General features: G+C 47.6%; 1 protein-coding gene across 1 annotated transcript in view; it reads left to right on the top strand.

The window, feature by feature from the left end:
* The window catches only part of ITGB5 (integrin subunit beta 5), a 56938-nt gene that overhangs the window by 22408 nt on the left and 15109 nt on the right, over nucleotides 1-19421 (top strand). Inside the window, exons 7-10 of the mRNA XM_026852339.1 lie at nucleotides 234-329; nucleotides 1153-1242; nucleotides 5217-5351; nucleotides 8843-9272. Of these exons, the coding sequence (XP_026708140.1) occupies nucleotides 234-329; nucleotides 1153-1242; nucleotides 5217-5351; nucleotides 8843-9272 (751 nt within the window). The remainder of the gene's footprint in view (nucleotides 1-233; nucleotides 330-1152; nucleotides 1243-5216; nucleotides 5352-8842; nucleotides 9273-19421) is intronic.

Below are 19421 nucleotides of genomic sequence, written 5' to 3'. Positions count from 1 at the left end.
CTACAGCTAATGATGTTGTCGGTCATAGATTCTAGTGAAAGGTGCAGCAGAAATATTTAAGGATGACAGAATTTCTGTGAATTCAGTTAGAATTGTGCTGATACGTGAGGGACTTCATCCCCAGACAAAACATGCCACGTTTCTGGAATGAATTTTGCTGTTGGGAGAAGAGCAATAAAATTAGTCTGTTCCTACGTTAGTCATCAGTCTTTCTGCCATTTTTATGCCCCTAGGATTACCCTTCCCTGGCGCTTCTTGGGGAGAAACTCGCTGAAAACAATATCCACCTGATTTTTGCTGTTACAAAAAGTCATTACGTCCTGTACAAGGTAAGTGCTGCTGAGCCACCTGGGCCAGGGGGAGATTTAAATGCCTCTTGAAAGCACCTTCCAGCCGGCGCTGTGAAGCGGAGGCAGCCACAAGCGCCCATGATGTGCGGTCGCCAGCGTGCATGCGCATGGCCGCGTGCTGCCTGTGGGGCTGGCAGGGGCAGGCAGATGCACGCAGGCAGGCAAAGCTCAGCCTGCCATCCCTCCCCGCTAGTCCTTTCAGCAAAAAGCACTAAAGCTTCTTAGAGCAAACAGATATATATGTTAGTGAGCATGTGAAGACTTAAAATAGACTCCAGCTTAATCTTGATGTTCGGATGGCTGCCAGCTGTGCAGCATTCGAGAGAGCAGGAACCTGTTCAACCCATTCTGCAGTGACTTAATCCCATTACCTAATCGCGTGCAGTGTTTCTGCCCAGCTGTGTTTTTCCATCACGGAGTCCAGGGCCCCAATATGCCACATACAATTTGAACTCCTTTGCTGTCTCTGCTCTCCCCTCCAAAAGAAAAAGGTGACCTGAGCTACAAGGGCTGATCTCTCTTTGGAGCTGCCCCATGGGTTTTTTCTCCTCTGCAGATTCAGGGGAGATGTTTCAGGCAAGGTTGCTTTCAGAAACTTCTGCTCTGGCTCTCAAGGCTTTAGCAAAAACAACAAGCAGCCACGTTGCTACCATTGAGATGCTGCTGCTCGCCCACAGAGAGCAGGAGGGCTGATCTCATTCTCCACCCCCTCTCCTGGGGATCTGGTCGGTCCCTCCTTGCCCTCTGCTTTCTTCATCTCAGTATTTTCTTTTATTTTCTTTTTTTTTTATTATTTTCCAAGAACTTTACTGCCTTGATTCCTGGGACAACAGTGGAGATTTTGCACAAAGACTCCAAGAATATCATCGAGCTGATCGTCAAAGCCTACAACGTAAGTGCATTTTAATACCGCAGCTGTTGTCGTGCAAAGTGCCAAGAGCTCGGCCGGCTCGCCTCCCCCCAGCATGCTCCACCCGGCTTGGCTGCCTCCCTGCCTGGTCCTCCACGCACTACTGGAGCTGGGACATCCACCCTGGCAAGGGGAACAAGGTGTGTGGGGTGGAGAAGGAACACAAGAATGCCCAAGGAAGCCTGCAACACAGTTCAACCCACATCTCTCCTGTGCTGAATTACCCTAAAAATACAGTCCCAATCTAAACCAATTCTCTCTCAGACCACCCTACCAGTAGGTAAAATATTTTTTCACTATCTGATGTTCAGAGGCCTCCCAAGGACATGATCAGGCTCCAGCTAAGGTCGAGTCCTTGTGTTGGTCTCCGTGCAGCACAAGTTGATCCTCAGCACCCCATGAGCATCACCGTGTCTCTTGAGTCCCAAAGGAGCCCTGCCTATGTGGTGTTGCCAGTGCAGCCTGCCCTGGAGGACAGCAAAAAACCTGCAGTTGTACTGCTGACCTGATATTGTCCATCTCCATAAAGATCAGGGGAGCAGATCAATTAGAAGCAGCTAAATTGCACATTCATTGGGTAGTTAGTTGACGTTTCCGTTGACTTCTCCCTGAATGCTTATGAGTTGACTCTTTGTGCTCCTGGAATGATATTGCTGGTTTGAAGCTGGACGTGGGGATCTGACCCCATAATGGATCAGCCTTCAGGTAGGGTCCTTCATGCACAGGACCTGTGAAAACAGCTTTTGGTGGCAGCAAGCTCTTCTTCTTGGTACTATGCTCATTAGTGCAAGGGGGTAAGGAAGGACTTCTTCGGAGGAATTCACACATCCAGAAGTCATGTAGGATTGTGCTGTGCTTTGCATGTCTTGTAATGTTCATCTTTCCTTCCCCCACAGCTCCCTGCAGTTAAAGCAGTATTTGGTTATGCACTTGGGAAGAGTGCTTCCCAAAGCTTCACCCTCTGAGGAAAGGCAATGAGCAGCTAATGCTGCTAACAAGGCCCTGGAGATACTGCAAAACAAAATCCCAGTTTGTCCCCTTGAGGAAGGAGGGTCTTGTGGCTAAGATGCTTGGCTGAGGAGAAAAGGAATGAATGTTCACTCCACATTGACTTTTCATGTTGTTTCAGCGCCGTCTCATTAAAACCTCCCTTTGCCTCTGTTTCCCAGCTGTAACATGCATCTGTACCTCTATTTCACTACCCCTCAAGCCTTTGCAGATAGATATATGCTGATGAAAACTGTTGGGAATCTGATGCCCCCACCCCTGCTCCCTCCTTCTCTTTGCTTGTGAGTTTTCCAGTGCAGCTGGCTGGAAACCGCTGTGACACTGAGACAGAGGTGCCCCACAGAAGGAGCTGTGTGGGATGATTTGCTGCTGAGACTGGGACTGGTTTCTTGCCTGTTCAGCTGGGTGGTGGGTGAGGGCTGGGACCCGTGGGCATGCTGCCAGGATCTGGCAGCTCCTGCCTCTGCTGTGGGCAGCCTGGGGCTACAGGCAGCCTAGCACCCACACAGCCCATCTCCTCTCGGTAGCTTTGTCTTTTTCCTGAAATGAAGGAGGGAATTCTGACTGAAGGAGAAGCCTAAAATTTATGTTTCCCAAGTAGGAGTGAGCTGTTTTTATTATTCATGGAAAGGAAACTCTGAGGCTGGAGAAACCCTTCAACTGCAACAGGGACCGTTTTCTCCTGTAGGATGTCAGTGGCTGGTGCCCTGGGCCTGTACTCAGCCTCTCCCCTTCAGTGCTTTGGCTGTCTCTGGTCCTCTCTCATCTGTGTCCTTCCACCGATGCATACATCATACTTGCTCAGGGCTTATGTTACCACCAGGATCCCTTTCCCTCATCTCTTCATCTTCCATCTCCCTTTTTCTTCTCCCCAGCATGCTGCCACTTCTCCTCCATCCCATAGAGTGTGAAGCAAAAGAGAACAGGGACTGATTTTTTTCTCTGCCCTCACTAAGGAAAAAACCCTTCCTCCAAATCTCAACATGCCTGGGAGACAGAAAGGCTTCTATAGGGAGCTGTGCCCTGGCTGTCAAGGCATGAGGGATCTCTGCTCAGGCACATGGGCCGTGTTTGGACTGTAGGGAGAAAATGGGATGCTGGTTTAAAAATCACTTTCCTAAGCCCACTCTAGGCAGGTTTTGGATTTATTTCTCATTACACCACCAATGGGTTTCCTGTGGCAGGTAGCCTTCACATCAGCCATCCCCCGAGCCACTGCCAGTTCAGAATTTCCTTATTTTCACTCTGAAACTATCTATTCTTTGAATTCCCCTGGGCTATAGCAGGTAGCTTTATTTCAAGCAGAGATGTTGCTCCATCTCAGGGCCAAGTCCTTCCTTTTGGTTTCTCTAGCATCCTCTCCTCGGCCCTGAAAGCACAGCGGGCTTGGTGGCCACTCAGCAACACAGCAGCAAAATCCTGCAGTTGCCCTTAGTGGTGGCCGTAGTGCTGTGAGAAGGTGTTGCTGCATAACAGTGCAATGTGGCTAATATTAGTAGCATTATAATTAGGCTAATAGCATTACTATATAGAGCTAATAAGAAATCTTGACATCTGTCTAAGAACGTAGGAAGAGTCCACGCAAGGTCATACCCAGGTATGCCTGGTATCCTGTCTTCTGCCAGGCCCCAGATGAGATTCTCTGGGCAGGAAGATGGGAGAGTGTATCAGTGTGTTCTAATTTAATTCTAATAACAGCTAATTTCTACAGGATAGTTCTGAGCAGAGCAGTATGCTCAGCTTTACTGGCACACGGAGCATTCAGCTCACAGGCGGTGGATGCTCTGTATGTTCCAAAATGCCACCCCATGAACAGCTCCTCTGTTACAGCAGAGAGATGGGAAATTATTCCTTTCTTTCCTCAAGGGCTGTTTAGATTCATGCAGCCAAAACTCATGTATTTCCTGCATGGTTCCAAAAGCGTTAGCTCTTTGCTGGCATGTGAATTCTGGTTTTATTACATGGACTGGCAAGAGGTCTGAATTAGCACTTTTCCTTAATCTGTCCACTTTGGTGAGGGTTGGGAACAAGAGGCAGAGGGATGGAGCTGCAAGCTGGCCTTGCAGAATAAATATAGTTGTATAAAAAGCTCCATTTTGAAAACCTTTGTCATTTTTGGACACCACTCACAAAAAGTCAGTTCCAGCCATTGGAAGAATTAAACAGAACAATGTCATTCCAAATTAATACTTATAAATGTCATGTTGTTTTGATTTAAGGAGTCTGTGTATGCAGCAAAGAGATGAGAAGCAGAAGAAAGGGGTTAGGAGCATACCAAAGCCTCACTGATGGAAAACGTTTTTCACTTTGAAAAGTTTCAGAAAGAAAGAGAGTTTTCATTTATTTTTTTCCCATGGTGGCATTTCCAGCTGACACATCTGAAAGGGTACTTTTTGTTTGTCATTTTCTCCTAAAAGGGAAGATACATTTTGCTGACAAGTTGGGTGAAATCAACAAAGCAGGACAGAGTTTGTGCAGTTTTACACCTTCTCTATGCTGTCACAGGACATCACAGGACAACTGCCAGTGGAGAATCAGGCTTTGCGCTTTGCCGAAGGGCTGGTTTATGGGGAGGAGGAGGTGCAGATGTGTGTGTGTGAGGGTCTGACATTCAGCTTGGAGATGCTCCGTTTGTGGTTGAGAATGTTTTCTTTCTTTTCCTTGTGCATCTGTATCTTTTCAAAGCTACAGTGGTCAACATACCTGTCCTAGATGGTACAAGCCACCTGCAGGGGTTGTAGGCTCGAGTCTGATTGCATTTATCAGATGTCTCCTGAGCTGGTTAAGTCAAACCCAAATGTCAGCGTGTGTGTGTAGGGGTGATTTTTTTCCATATAGGTGCAGAGATGTCCTAGCCACCCCCTGGAAACATCAGGAGAAGGAACCAAACCAGAAGAAACCCACCCACCTTTGGGAACCTGACAGTTTGCTTTCCCATTGTGTTCTAGAGTATTCGGTCCAAGGTGGAGCTCACAGTCTGGGACAGCCCTGAGGACATTGGCTTGACCTTCACTGCCACGTGTCAGGATGGGTTGTCCTATCCTGGGCTCAGAAAGTGCGGGGATCTCAAAATAGGAGATACGGTGAGTCTGTTTTCCGGTCTGTCCCCTGAAGAGGCTGTTTCACCCTCTGTGCAGCTATTTACCTCTCTTGATGAGTGGTCTAGGGCAATAGAAAACAGCTTTGCTCATCTTGCTCTGCTCTCCTCATGCTGCACCACATGAATATGGAAACCCATGGAGAGTGGCTCTGCTGGAAGTGTCTCTGGGTGGTATAGGTCAGCCCAAGGTCAGCTGTAAAGAAAGAGGGAGTACAGGCATCTTGTGTACAGTACCCTGAGCCAAAAGGTCTCAATCAGGAAGGAGGATGCAATAGTCAGGAATAGGCTTTTTTTCCCCCTATAATTCCAGATATTCACGTCACACTCTTACCTGTGAAATTTTTATTGCTGTGGTCTGCTGGTCTTTTCCTGGTCCATTAAATATTCAAGGTTTTCTTGTTATTGTTTGAGAATCCTGGCTTGTTTTAGCATCCTGGCTTGTATCAGAAATAGTGTGTCCAGCAGGACCAGAGAAGTAATTGTACCTCTCTGCTTGGCGCTGGTGAGGCCACACCTTGAATACTGTCTTCAGTTTTGGGCCCCTCACTACAAGACATTAATGTGCTGGAGCATGTCCAGAGAAAAGTAACAAGGCTGGTGAAGGGTCTAGAGCACAAGTCTTGTGAAGAGTGGCTGAGGGAACTGGGGGTGTTTAACCTTGAGAAAAGGAGGCTGAGGGGAGACCTTATTGCTCTCTACAACTATTTGAAAGGAGATTGTAGTGAGGTGAATGTTGGTCTCTTTTTCCAAGTAACAAGCAATAGAACAAGAGGAAATGGCCTCAATTGTGCCAATGGTGGTTTAGATTGGATATTAGGAAACATTTCTTCACTGAAAGGGTTGTCAAGCATTGGAACAGGCTGCCCAGGGCAGTGGTTGAGTCACCATCCCTGGAGGTATTTAAAAGATGTGTAGATGTGGCACTTAGGGACATGGTTTAGTCGTGGACTTGGCAGTGTTAGGTTAACAGTTGGACTTGATGATCTTAAGGGTCTTTTCCAACTTAAATGATTCTGTAATTCTATTATTCTAATCAAAACTTTTCTTTCCTGGAGTGAAGAGGTCATGGTAAACTTCAGATGTATTGCAAAAAAAAAAGACAGGGTGCTCGGAAGGGCAGCAAGCCTCCTCTTGTGTGTTGAGTTCCTAGGGTTATTGGATGGCAGCACAGACTAAAGGTATAGTTTGCCCCTTAATGTAACAGTATACATGGCATAATCCACCGTGGGCTTTTTTATAAAAATCCAGAGAGGCTAAGATTTGCTTCTTTAAATTGAATATTGATATAGATAAATGAGTTGCTGGGCTGAAGGGCAGGGGCAGGAGGGCTCAAACCAGTGGGGAACCCTCTCTCCTCCAGGCTTTTGCTATGAAGACACGGGTGCAGGTTCATTAGCAGCCTGATTGCCTTATTTGAGAAGAGTCACTCTGCAAACATACCAGAGCTCTAAGCACCGAGGCATATAAAAATAGTCTGAAAGAGTCAACAGTAGCTGGATTTTTACCCCACCAAATAAGGATCATGTGAAGAGGGCTGGAGCACCTCTCCTATGAAGACAGGCTGAGAGAGGTGGGGTTGTTCAGCCCGGAGAAGTCTCTGGGGAGACCTTATAGCAGCCTTCCAGTACTTCAAGGGGCTACAGGGAAGGTGGGGAGGGACTTTTTACAAGGGCATGTAGTGATAGGGCAAGGGGTAATGGATTTAAACTGAAAGAGGGTACATTTAGATGAGGTGTGGTGAGGCCCTGGCACAGGTTTCCCAGAGAAGCTGTGGCTGCCCCCTCCCTGGCAGTGTCCAAGGCCAGGTTGGACAGGGTTTTAAGCAGCCTGGGCTAGTGCAAGGTGTCCCTGCCCGGGGCAGGGGGGTTGGGACTGGATGATCTTTAAGGTCCCTTCCAACCCAAACCATTCTGTGATTCTATTCTATCAAGTGTTAAAAAGGGAGGTGGCCTCTGCTTTTTTAGCTGACCTTACTGGATCTCTGGTGGGCAGGTGAAAGCAATCCCTATAGCATTGCCATGCTAGTCACATGCATGTTCCCACAGCAAAACCTGAGCCCCCAAGGTAACAGAAGTAATCTGGTGATTGATCCTGGGCTCAGGGCTTTAGCATGAGCAGGGAGGTCACCCCAACCACAGCAGTTCATGCTCTAAAGGGGTTTGGCAATGGGTGCAGCAGAGAGCTGACACTGGTACATCTCCCATTTTAGTTGCACCCAAGTAAAGCGGCGCCTGCGTAGGCAGATGTGCTACAGGATCGTGGGGGTCCCATCCCTCCATCCCCTCTTGATCAGCTGTTCTCTCCCATTGCTGCCATGTGGACTCCTGCTAAGAAAGTTTTCCTCAAAGAGAATAATGCTGGCACTGGGTTCTAATCTGCTGGGGTTTAGTCCCAGGGCCTGGGTGTCAGCAGGTGAAAGGGAGCAGGATTACCCTGATCCCCTTATCTCCCTTTCTGATCTCCTTCTCCTCTGTAATTTGAGTTTGTTGCCTAATTGCTTCAGGCCTTGGAAATGGGAGGGGGTCAAGGGAGGTTTCCCTGGAGGCGCAGCTCTCAGAGCTGGAGGTTGCTGCTGTGCCACATCTGCATGTGACCCCTTGGTATGTGGAACAATGCGGGCAGTGGGAGCACAAGGTGACCCCAAATGTCTGGAAAACAATCATTCCCTCCTGATGCCTAGGAAAGGGGCTTGTTTTCTTGAAATAAGGTTAATCCTCTTTGCTAAATAGCAGCTCTGGGCAGTGCTGGCTGGCCCAAGAACCCCACCAAATAGGAGGATTAAATTGGGCAAACAGCCATAGGACTGTCTTGATTTTTCTCAAGGAGAAAATGAGTAGGAGGATGATGTGTAACCATATAATGATGTATAACACTTCTGAAGCCAGTCTTAATAGAAGCATCGAAAATGGCCTGTTAGCAGCACGCTGAAAGCTTGAGACTGCGTGACTGATGTACATCTCTATGTGCAGATCAGGATCCCCATAAAACCTTCTAAATCATGATATTGTAGGCAGCTTGAGCCCTTGCGCTGGATTAGATCCTTCATAGTTTCAGCAGAGTTTATTATTTTTAATAGCATGAAAACCAGGCTATTTGCTAGAGTTTTGCCCTATTTATTTCATGGGAATAGTCAGATTCCTTCCCGCTTCTCCAGTGGTCCCTGATGGGAAAAATTACTGCTAATGGCTGACGGTAAAGAGCTTTAAAAATGTTAAGGATGCCAAACCCCTTCTGGTACTGACAGATGTTGGTGCATTGAGCTGCAGATGCCCTCACTAGATGGGCAATTATTTGGGGTTTTTTTGCACACCTGGGAGTAAAGCTCTTTGTGCTGAGTGTGGCTCTACTCTGGGGAATTGCTCCATGGCTTTTCTTTGGGACATTTGCCTTTCTCTCCTGCCTTCCTTTCTGGGATGCCTTGGTGGCCATTCTGGGGCCATGCGTGTTAATTTACATCTCACCCTGCGCCCCTAGGTTTCCTTCGAGGTGGCGGTGGAGGCACGGAGCTGCCCCGCTGAGGACACCTCCCACGCCTTCACCATCAAGCCAGCCGGCTTTCGGGACACGCTGGAGGTGTTGGTGACCTACAGCTGCCTCTGCGGCTGCACCGGCCGTGCTGCCCCAGCCAGCGGCAAGTGCAGCGGCAATGGGACCTACACCTGCGGGCTCTGCGAGTGTGACGCTGGCTACCTGGGGGCCCGGTGTGAGTGTGAGGAGGGTGCCAGCGGGGACATGCACCATGCCATGTGCCGGGAAGCAGAGGGCAAACCTCTCTGCAGCGGGAGAGGGGAGTGCAGCTGCAACCAGTGCCTCTGCTATGAGAGCGAGTTCGGAAACATCTACGGGCCCTTCTGCGAGTGCGACGACTTCTCCTGTGCCAGGTACAAGGGCGTCCTCTGCTCAGGTAGGAGCTTTTCCTCCCTCGCGCCCTCCGCATCGTGGGGATGGGGAAATCACCCTGAAATGGGGAAGGCTGCTGGGCTGGTGTGTGCAGGGTGTGCGAGGGGCTGCACCTGCCCCACCTGCCAAAATCTGCCCTGTTTCTGGATCTGCACTCCCTTTCTTTTTCTGATGGAAAAAAGAAGGGAGAGGTTTAAGTGCATCCATACTAATGAGCCAGATGTGCACTATCCCCATCAGAACTGAGTTTCCAGCATTAAAGGCTCTCTCCTTACAGGCTTGTCCTCTGCCCAGGTCCCACAGTAGTGAGCAGAGGCTTGCCTTTGGTGGTGTTACTTTGATGTAACCATGCACATTTCTTGCACACTGAAGTATATTCCTAGGAGAGAATAAGCCAGCACAGGCACGCATCCTCTGCAGCTTTTTGGTGTCTTCTTCAGTTGGATTTCTTCTACGTGTGCCATCCTTACTTGTGAAGGCAGAAACATCTCTGTTTTTAAAGATGAAGCATTTGAAATAATCCCCTGGTGCAGCACAGGTGAAAGGAAAGGTTGTGTCTCGGTCTGTTTCTTATTAGAGAAAATCTGTGTTAAGGATTCCTAAAGGTATTTTATGTCTAGATTTTTCTGCCCACTGGGAAAGCAAGTAATTCACTGGGAAAGATGTAGCTAGTCATCTTTGCTTAAGCAAAAATAGAGGAGTTATTTAGCTCTGTTTGCTAAAATGGCTTTAATTCCTTGTCAACTTGAGGTCACATAATTTACCTTGTACATAATTGCCTGGATTAGCCTTCAGACCTAATTCCCTCAGTAGGAGCTGTGCAAAAGGTTATTCTTTAAAATTTGCTAGCTTTTAAGCAAGTAAAATGCTTCCTTGACTGAAAATCTGTAACAAAATTTTCAAAACAAGTGTAAGCTTGGAAAAATAGATAATTTTCATGTTTTCTCCAGGGAAGTGGTGTTTTTTTTCTCCATTGTTTATCTTGCTGTGTCTTTTTCTGCGCTGGGCAGTAAGTGATGGGGCACGTTTTGGTTGCAAGTTTTTGGCTGTTTGAGATGGTTGTGTTGCTAGGCAGGTAGAGGATGATCATGCTTGTTTTCTTTTAGTTAGTGATGCTTTGGCACTGCTCAGTATGGGGCAGCCGATACCCTGGGTTTTGGCGCTGCCCTGGGGCTCCCCACTGCAGAGCAGTGAAAAAGGCCAGTACCACATGCCACAGCAACTGCCCCAGACTGGGAGGGCTGAGGCTCTCCCTACTGATACAGGAGCTGAAAGAGGGATGTGCAAGCACAAAAAAGTATTTGAAAGTAGATGGGGGGAAAAAACCTCAGCTGTGGAGTAATTAAGAGCAGTACTGCCTGAGGGTTGTCTATATGACCATATTGCTCTGATAGTATCATTCCACCGAAAGAGAGTGTATTTACTATCAAGCAGGGCAGCAATGCTATAAAGAGAAGGCCAAAGTTGCTGGTGTAGTGGTTGGTACTGCAAGAGAAGGACATTTCTTTTCTTAAATTTCCTTTTCATCAGGAGAGCCAGAGCTCTGCCACTCCACAGGAAAGCAAGTTGTGTGTCTTATGTTGCACCTGCTTTCTTCTGTCCCTGTGGAGAGCTTCTTGTGCTGAGAAGAGCAGCATAGCTAGTTTGGGATTTGACAGAATTTTTAAAGGCATTTAAAAGTCCTTTTTATAGCTATGGAAGAAAATAAAAGGGTAGGCTGAGGCCAAGTGGCCTCTTTGCTCCAGGGGTGGGATGGAGTTTGGCGTGGCTGCATGGGGTAGGGTGGTTCTCCCTATGCCTCCTGGTATAGCCATTTCTATTGCTGTTGGTTTGTTGGCTTTTTGGTTTGGATTTTTTGTTTAGTTTTGTTTTTAATTTTAGCAGTTAGGATGCTAAGTCTGAGCTATAGCAAGTGCTGTGCAACGACACAACATTTTGCGATGGTTTTGTCAGCCCAAGAGGCTTGGGGCTTCACCAGCCCACCAAAAGTGTCTGAGCTTGTGCCAGTGGAGCTGTGGCCAAAGCTGCACCTAACAGCCCTCTTCTACACAAGCATCTCTGGTGACTTCCAGCACACTTCTGTGCTCTCTCCTCCCTACAAATAGGGCCTTCTTGAAGAAGAGTGTGTGTTTAGCTCAGTGCTGAACATGCCAGTTCATCAGCACATGTAGATTTACCAGCCAGGGAAGTTTGGGTCGTGCCTTGGGTGCAGGATGTCCCCTGGGGCATAGTCACTGCTTTTATTCCTTTAAGGGGAAGAAAGGACACCCTGCCATCCTTCTGTCTTCTCCTGGGCACAATGTCTGTCCATGAAAGGTCCCAGCATTCTGGTGCCCACCACTCTTGCAAGCTGAGTCCCACTGTGAGGGGAGACCATCAAGTTTTAGCAAACACAGAAACCAAATAAGCAGCGCATCAGGAGCTGTCATTCTGCTGCAGATCATTGTTGTCTCCATCCTTGCTTGGGAGTTGCTTGGCTTGGACCTGTGAGGGGAACTCATCACTGTTGTCAAGGGCTTTATTTATACTGTATGAATCTTCTGGTAGTGTAGAAGGCACTTAATGCCTCTCAGTGCATTTTGGATGACTGTATTTTGAACAGTGTTTTTCACCCCAAAAGAACCCAACCTCAGTTTTAGCACATGGGCTGTGGTCCTCCCCATTAAATACATTTACACCTGCCCCAGCTGTTGAACAAGATGGTATTGTGAACCTCTGAGTGCCTATCCTGGACAGAGAAGGTGGGAAAGTAGCCAGTCCAACCCAAGCCCAGGTTTTGGGGAGCACAAGGAGGAAAGCACAGTTTTCCAAGCTGAGAAGTAAAAAATCCACACATGCAAACAGATTTGCATGTACATGGCTCTGCTTTTTGTGTGGCTCAGCTCAGAGGCACTGTGAGCCCATCATTAGCAAGACCGGGCATTTCTTCCTTTTATGATCTGGAGCAAAGCTGACCCACTGAGTCAGTACCATGACACAGGGCTGGGAGGCAGATTGTGCTCAGGCATCCCATATTCCTGGTGAAAGCCACAGTAGGGTTGAAACAGTCTGAAATGAACTTTGAACTTCTTGTCTCTTGGTACTTAGTCCTTTGGCCAGCAAAAGCGTTTTCATTCTTGGGTCCATTTAAAAATATTGGCACCTCATTTTGTCAGTGTTTGAGAGAAGAGATTGACTGCAGACAGTGCTGCATATGGCTGCTGTCCTTTTGTAGCCTCCTGTGAAGTGGAGAAGCAGATTTTGGGTGGAAGATAGTCTAAAGGAGAAGCAAGTATTTAATTCCTCTTAGTGGGAGGTTTAATGTCCCTCTTGACTCTGTGAGATGGGGAGGAAAAGGGGTCATTTATAACACGTAAATGTTGATTGAAGTTGCATCCAACTGTTAGTTGATACCACTTAGCCATTAATAAGTCACATTTGTTCTGCTGCTCCCCAAGTCCAGTTAATAGCTCTAGAGTCCAATTTCTGGAAAGGCCATTGGGGATGGCTTGTAGAAGTGCTCTTTTCCTCCAAAAGAGATGCAACTGTGTTATCCACAGCATCACGCTCCAACAAAGCAGGCAGCTGCTTCCCAAACCCCTGAATGCTTCACTCCCAGTTTTTCTCTGGATGGAGAAGTTGCCCTCTTGCATGGAGGCCTTCGGCAGGCTGCGGGAGAGAGCCCTCCTGCCTGCAGCCAGGCTCGGGAAGGGACAGCTGGCTGCGCAGCCCAATGCCTTTTGAACCCCTTGGGCTGCCTGCCAGGCAGTTTGACAAGAGAGGAAACATCTCCGCGCTAATTGCATTCCTGAAGGTCCCATAAAACTAGGTGGCAAGAAGGAGGAGAGGCCCTGGTGAGGTCGTCACATGTTTGCCTCTAATGAAGAGAGACTGGCTCGCCGGAGGCCAAGCTTCATTAGCTTCAGTGCTGCAGACCTATTTTTTTCTTGGAGGGGGGTGGATGCAGAGTAGTATGGCATCATCTTTACTTTGGTGTCTCTAGAGAAATTTCCTCTTAACTATCACTGCCGTTAGTCGGCTCCCCATGTGGGCGTCATCTGTGCACTCTTCAGCCCAGGGCTGTGGTTGTGGAACATTACTGCTGAGGAGTAAGTAAAGAGCACTTGCCACGCTGCAAGCTGGTTTTCCCCCTAAAACACAAAGGATCTCGTCCCAAAAATCCATACTGCCTGAGCAACACACAGACTGCTAATGTTGGTGCAGCTTTGTGGGATCAGGTCTTTTGTGTTTTTACTCCATTTTTTTAACGAATTAGACAATAAATCAGATTTATAAACACTTTGCAATTGTAAATCAAACCCTTCAACTTCTCTCTAGCTCTTAAACAGCTGCGAACATCTTAACTGGCTACAATGACCGTGGTAAAATGGTGATGCCTTGGAGCGCAGGAGCCAGGAGTCTGGCCTCTCTTGCCAGTACAGGGCTTCCAGTGACAGGAAAAGCTTGGGTCAGCAATAAAGCATTGGGTGTCAAATTTGCAAATACATGCAAGTGTCAGAATCACTTCTGAAATAAGATTTGGGAAGTGACAGCTCATTGAGAATCCATCCCCAGTCGCAGAGAATAGCCAAGCTGATGTGTGATGCAATTCTAGCTGCCTTGCAGAAACCACTTCAAAAACTGCTGAGGACATACAAGTCCTCAGTATTTATTTCTGAATGCTTCCCTTTCTTGGTTTTATTAGGTGGGGAAGCACTGTGAGGTTTTAGCCTGTACTAAGGCCCAGTGAGATAAGGCTTTTCTGTTTAACATAGCCTCAAATTATAAATCTCACTCCTGCTTCTGCAATTTGTTTTTGGTGTTCCCCATCCCAGGCACCGTAACAAGTGGTTTGCGGGAGGTCTGGTGGGATGGTAGCTCCAGTGCCAGCGCAGCAGTTTTGGGTTGTGCAATAGAGCCCCATGCTTTGAGAGCAGCGCTTAGGTTTGATGGTACCACTGGTGCCTTCACCCTGGGGCTTCTGGCGGGGCCTGTTACCATGCAAATCACTGTGCCCATGGACACATCTTACAGAAATACTTTTTTCTACGCTTACTTTTGTAGTTATTATTCACCTACCCACTAGTAGTGCCTGCACAGAAGATGCTGGTGTGCATCTGAAGGCTCAGATGTGAGAACAAAGGTGATCCAGCTTTAACAATTTTTTCTTGTCTTAATTCTCTTAATTCCTAGTGTGTAAGCTTTTACCAGAAGCTGCTGTTAAGAAAGAAATGGGTAGTAGTTGATTTATTAACCTCCAAGTTGCAGGTGATGAGTTGAACGTGGTTTGGAGAAGAAGGGGATCTTGCCTGTGCTCACTGCCTGTGGCAACGCCAAGGCAAAGGGGTCATTAAGCAAATGTAGCCCCTGCCAGAAGGGAAGATTGTGGCCTGTGGCAGAAAGAGGATAGGGAACGCAGCCTAAACCACATCTGCAATGTTTTCTTTTAAGTCATGTCAAGTCTTGCTATCTTTAGATTTTTGATTTGGGGTATTTTTTATTTAGTTTGTGTAAAAAGGTGGAATTTGAGCACTGCATAGTAAAAAAGGATCTGAAGGGGAGAGACAAAAGGACCATATAATATGTGGAAGTTAAAAATAATCCTTCAGTTGTTGCTAAGTGCTTGTGCAACTGTGAGCCATTCAGCTGTGGAGATGTGACTCCGTCTCTGCAGTGGCTGCCCTGCAGGTCACTCCTGATCCGCTCCCTGGTCTGGGGGAGGATGGGGAGCACACATCTACCAGCATTTTTGAGGCTTTATTTTAGTGACGGAGGATGCAGTGTCAACTCAGGTCCCCATGGTGCAACCTCACAGTGCTGGTTGCTTCATTAGTGGTCCCAGTTATTAGCAGGTGGGGGGCTCACGGGGGGCCAGGCAGCAGCTGTGTGTGTTGTCAGGGCTACAGGGCATGCAAGAGCAGTTTGGGGTGAGCTGAACCCACTAAATCCTCTGAGCCAAACCCCTTTTTCATTAGGGTGAGTTATAGGACTGCGAGTGTCTGTTTTCCACACCAAAGAGCAGGGTAGGGAACAGGGAAATAAAAACCAGCTGAGGTTGGGCTGGAAAACAGAAGTATGTTGTCATGCTGTGTGGGGCACAGGGTGACCATCGCTTCTTCTTAGCAGCCAGCAAATCTGGTTTCAGGCATCTTGCAGTCTTCTGCCTACAGAGCTGCTGCATAGCCCAGGGGGACCTTATGGCCAGAATAAGTAATGAGGAGATGGCACTGTGATAGCATCTCTCTTTTAAGATGTGGTCAAGACTCGGTTAGGCTGCACATTTATCCTAGAGCTTCCTCAAAACCTTTCTCCTTGCTGTATTCCATTCGGTCTTGGCTTTTATTGCCTGCAGATGCTGCTCAGCCAAAGTCTTTGCTTGCCCCAAGACAACTGTGCACCTGAGAAGAAAAGCATAAACCAAAAATAAAATTCCCTGAATAAGATGGGAAAAATAAGCCCCTGACTTGCTGTGTCCTGTAGCAGTGATGAACTGAGACTGGAGTGCTCATGTATGGCATCACTGCTGGGTGGGCATCCCCTCTCCAGCTTACATCCCCTCCTCCACCTGTGAAACATTTTGGCTTCAACAAGAATAGACTACAAGCATTTAATAAGAAATTAATCAAATGGGGGACCTCCACTCTCCTCTTCCTTTTTTCAAGGTTAAACTGTGAGGCTGGACAAGTTCCACTCACTCTTATCATGTGTATCAGTGTAAAGAAAGGTAAGGTTTAAGTTAACTCCATTTATTCCCACCTTGGGGGTCAGCCTAAAGAAATGTAAGGCGGACCAGGTCAGGTGGGGCAGGGAGGGCTGAGGGCTGTGAAGGGGATTAACTGGAAGAGCAGCCAGCGGAATTCACCTTCATGCGGCTTAGACCAAAACCATTCTCACCCTGTGTACAAGCTCCCCGAGGATGCTGTTGGCCATGTGTCCAAAGTAATTTGTCTGCATGACAGCATCTGAGTCCCAAATCAGAAAAAACTACTCTTTTTTTTTTTTTTTTCCAAAAGCATGTTTGTATAAAGCAGATCTTTTCTGATGTCAGTTGATATTCCTGCTTGACCTTCTGCAGAGTGTGGGGGCTGCAGTGCCACTGCAACATTTTGGGGAAGCAGAGTGTGATTGCTCAAGTGGTGATTTGGAAAATGTTTCCACAGGTGGGGAAAGAACTATGGAGGAGCCTGCTGCTGCCATCATGTGTGGGATGTGGCTTTTAGGTCTCGGTCAGGTGACAGGAGCCGGTGGCCAAGCCCTGGGGTCAGACCAGGCTGCTTCCCGCAGTGCCTTCCCGAAAGGCTGGGTCAGGGCCGTGTTTGGCATGGGGGCAGTGAGCTCTGAGAGCATCTCTTGAAACCTCTTAACTTTTAATTGGGGATGTCACAGAGAAACTGTCTGCTCTTTACACAGCGTGAAGAGGATGAGAAACCACAGGGACGTGTATGAGATGTGCTCACCTGCTGTGCGCAGCCTGCGGTGCCCCACGCTTGCATCTTACCACGCGTTGGGGTGGCACCTTCTGTAATGGAAAGCAGGGACGCCCAGCCCTGGGCTCCCAGATAATTCAAAAGGGTAGAGAGAGCCTTCCCAGGAGCGGTGCATGCAGCTGGCTGGCATTAGCATCCCTCTTTAGCAGTGTTTGAATTTGCCTTGCAAGCAAGTGGTTCCCAAGTATCAACCACTATTATTTTAGAGAACTGTGGTGAGACAGAGAAATGGGGGCACTCACACTGATGATGGATGCCTGTCACCATGTGTTAGTGGACTGTTTGTTCTTTGATTTGTAACAGAGAAGCCAGAAGGATTTTTATTTAAAACACATCCTCTACCAATGCAGGATTTCTGGGTCATGCAGACAGACTTTGGCTCGGGTGCACCCTCCCTTCTCTTGGCAGTCCTAAATCAAGAGAGATGGGCATCCCATAAACCACTGTTGTGGAAGGGACCCATCCTTAATGCTGTCCTGCTGGTGCCTGTGCAGCCAACCTCTTGGTCCTGACAGCTCCTTCACTCTTTGAAGGTCTCTCTGCCTTAAGCTACCAAATTCAGCTGTGTGTCCCATGTTGTTCTGGGTGTGCTTATCCCCAGGAGCTGTGGCTCATAGCCCTGGTGAAGAGATGGGCTGAGAGCCAGGTAGGATATGTTTTGCATCCCAAATTTCATCGTCATAAAGTCTCACGCAAATCCTCAGTGGCCTTTTGGAGGAGCATGGGGGTGACGCAGTGCATTTGTTTCTTCACATCTCCAGTCCTGGAAGGCTCTTGAAAACTTCCTGCTGCTCCCCCCCAGGGCATCAGCTCCACCCTTCCTCAATCTCTCTCTTCTGCTTCCTCTCCAAATTTATTTTTTCCCCTTTAATCTGGTTTCTGTTCTCTTTCCAGTTTAATCCTAGACATGTGCTGTTCTCCTCCGGGAGCGTGCACATCCCCATCCTTCTTTGTGCCCATTGAAAAGGCTGAAGATCCCAAGGGGTTCAGATGACTGCTGGGCTGGGGCAAATGACATGGGATGACCCTCACAGACAGGCCATGACCTGCAAAAGCATGGACAGTGCTTGTAGCTGAAGCATGTAAAAATGCCTGGTTGCCCCCCTGACTGCTCTGCTAATGACCTCCCATGTTACCCTGTGCAGCTGCTGTGTTTCAGGGCAGAAGTGGCTGTATTTCAGTGCAGGTGGGTGGTTCTTAGCTAGAATGCTCTGTACTTAATGTATATGCTCCTCTGGATTTCTTTCACAATAAATAAATTCAGTATTAGGTATTACACCACCAGGCATTACTGTTACAGCGTTGCCTGTTAAATATTATCAGTTATTTGGGAGTTGGACTCAATGATCCTTATGGGTCCCTTCCAACACGAGATATTTTATGATATTTGCATGGATTTCTCATGGGAACACACATGATACTTCCGTTTATGTTTCTGCTCAGTGCTGTGTTTATTCTTCATCTGCCTGTTTCTGGCAGCAGGTATACCCTGCCTGCCTTTCCTCACGCCAAGGGTTTGTGTTGGTTGTTCACACTGAAGCAACAATGGAGTTGGACTTTCTTTCCGCAGCCTATCTTGTATTCCTTCACTAGAATTCCCATTCCTGGCATGAAAGGTCAAGGCTGCCTTTCCTTACCCCTCCTTTCCCCCCGCCCGGGCCCTCATTGCTGTCAAAGTCTTGCAGCTCTCTCCAAATCTGGCAGCAGCTCCTCGGAGGACCAACTCGCACAGAGTGCTGCTGTTCCTGCCTCTTTTCACTGGGGGTTTCTCCTTGGCTTTGAGCAGACCTTTTGCAAGTGTTAATGCATGCTAATGAGGCATTAAATGCCAGGGCAGAATTAAAGAATAAAGAAGTGATGTCTTTGACATCTTTATGGGAGCCAGAACTGAGTCTGTGGGTCTCTGCTCTTAAAGTGGCACAGTGTGTGGGTCGCAACCCGAGGTGTCATCTGATGGTGCATGCACATACCCAAATGCCCCTGTCCTGCTGAAGCCACCCCCTCCCATGGCCAGGAAACCCCATACCTCAGAAAATACAAAGCTCCAAAATAAAAACAAGATGAACTTTGAAAACACAGCTCATTGCCCACTTGCTCCCCAAAGAGAGAAGATGATCTTAGAACAAACTCACTTAAATTATCTGCCTTTATGGCTGGCATCCCCCTGAGTTTGGAATTTTCATTTGATCCTTCTGATGATAGTAATTAACTGAAATAAACATTTGGAAATGAATGCTGTATTTGGGGTTTAGAGGCAGATGAAAGCCTCAAACCAGCAGGTAAGTAAAATTCTGGGTCTCTGCATTTCTTGTTGAAGTGCACTGACAACTTGTGAATTTTTGCTCAGTTTGGCTTAAAAAATTGAGTTTAAATGATTGGTCTGAAAAGGAAATGCAGCACAGGCTGTGGGTTTGTTCTTTCTCTTCTTTTTTGTCTTATTTTGAATGATATTCTGACTTCTTCCAGCTTCTTTGAGAAAGGAGAAATCTGTTCCAAAACCATGGACCTTTGGTGAACTTGCATCAGATTATGTGTTTGCATCCAAACACAGAACTGGGCAAGGCTCCCATGGCACTGGATTTTAGAGAAACAGTCTCTGCTCCAGAGCCCACTCCTCTTAACGAGGTCCAGCTGAAAGGACATTCAGCCCACTTGGGCTTCAGCAGGGTGGGAATTAGCCTGCTTCT

This window comes from Athene cunicularia (genome assembly GCF_003259725.1).
Source record: "Athene cunicularia isolate RWA chromosome 7 unlocalized genomic scaffold, athCun1 chr7_part1, whole genome shotgun sequence".
Classification (NCBI taxonomy): domain Eukaryota; kingdom Metazoa; phylum Chordata; class Aves; order Strigiformes; family Strigidae; genus Athene; species Athene cunicularia.
Note: the sequence above shows the minus strand (reverse complement) of the source record. Positions and strands in the feature narration are given on the sequence as shown.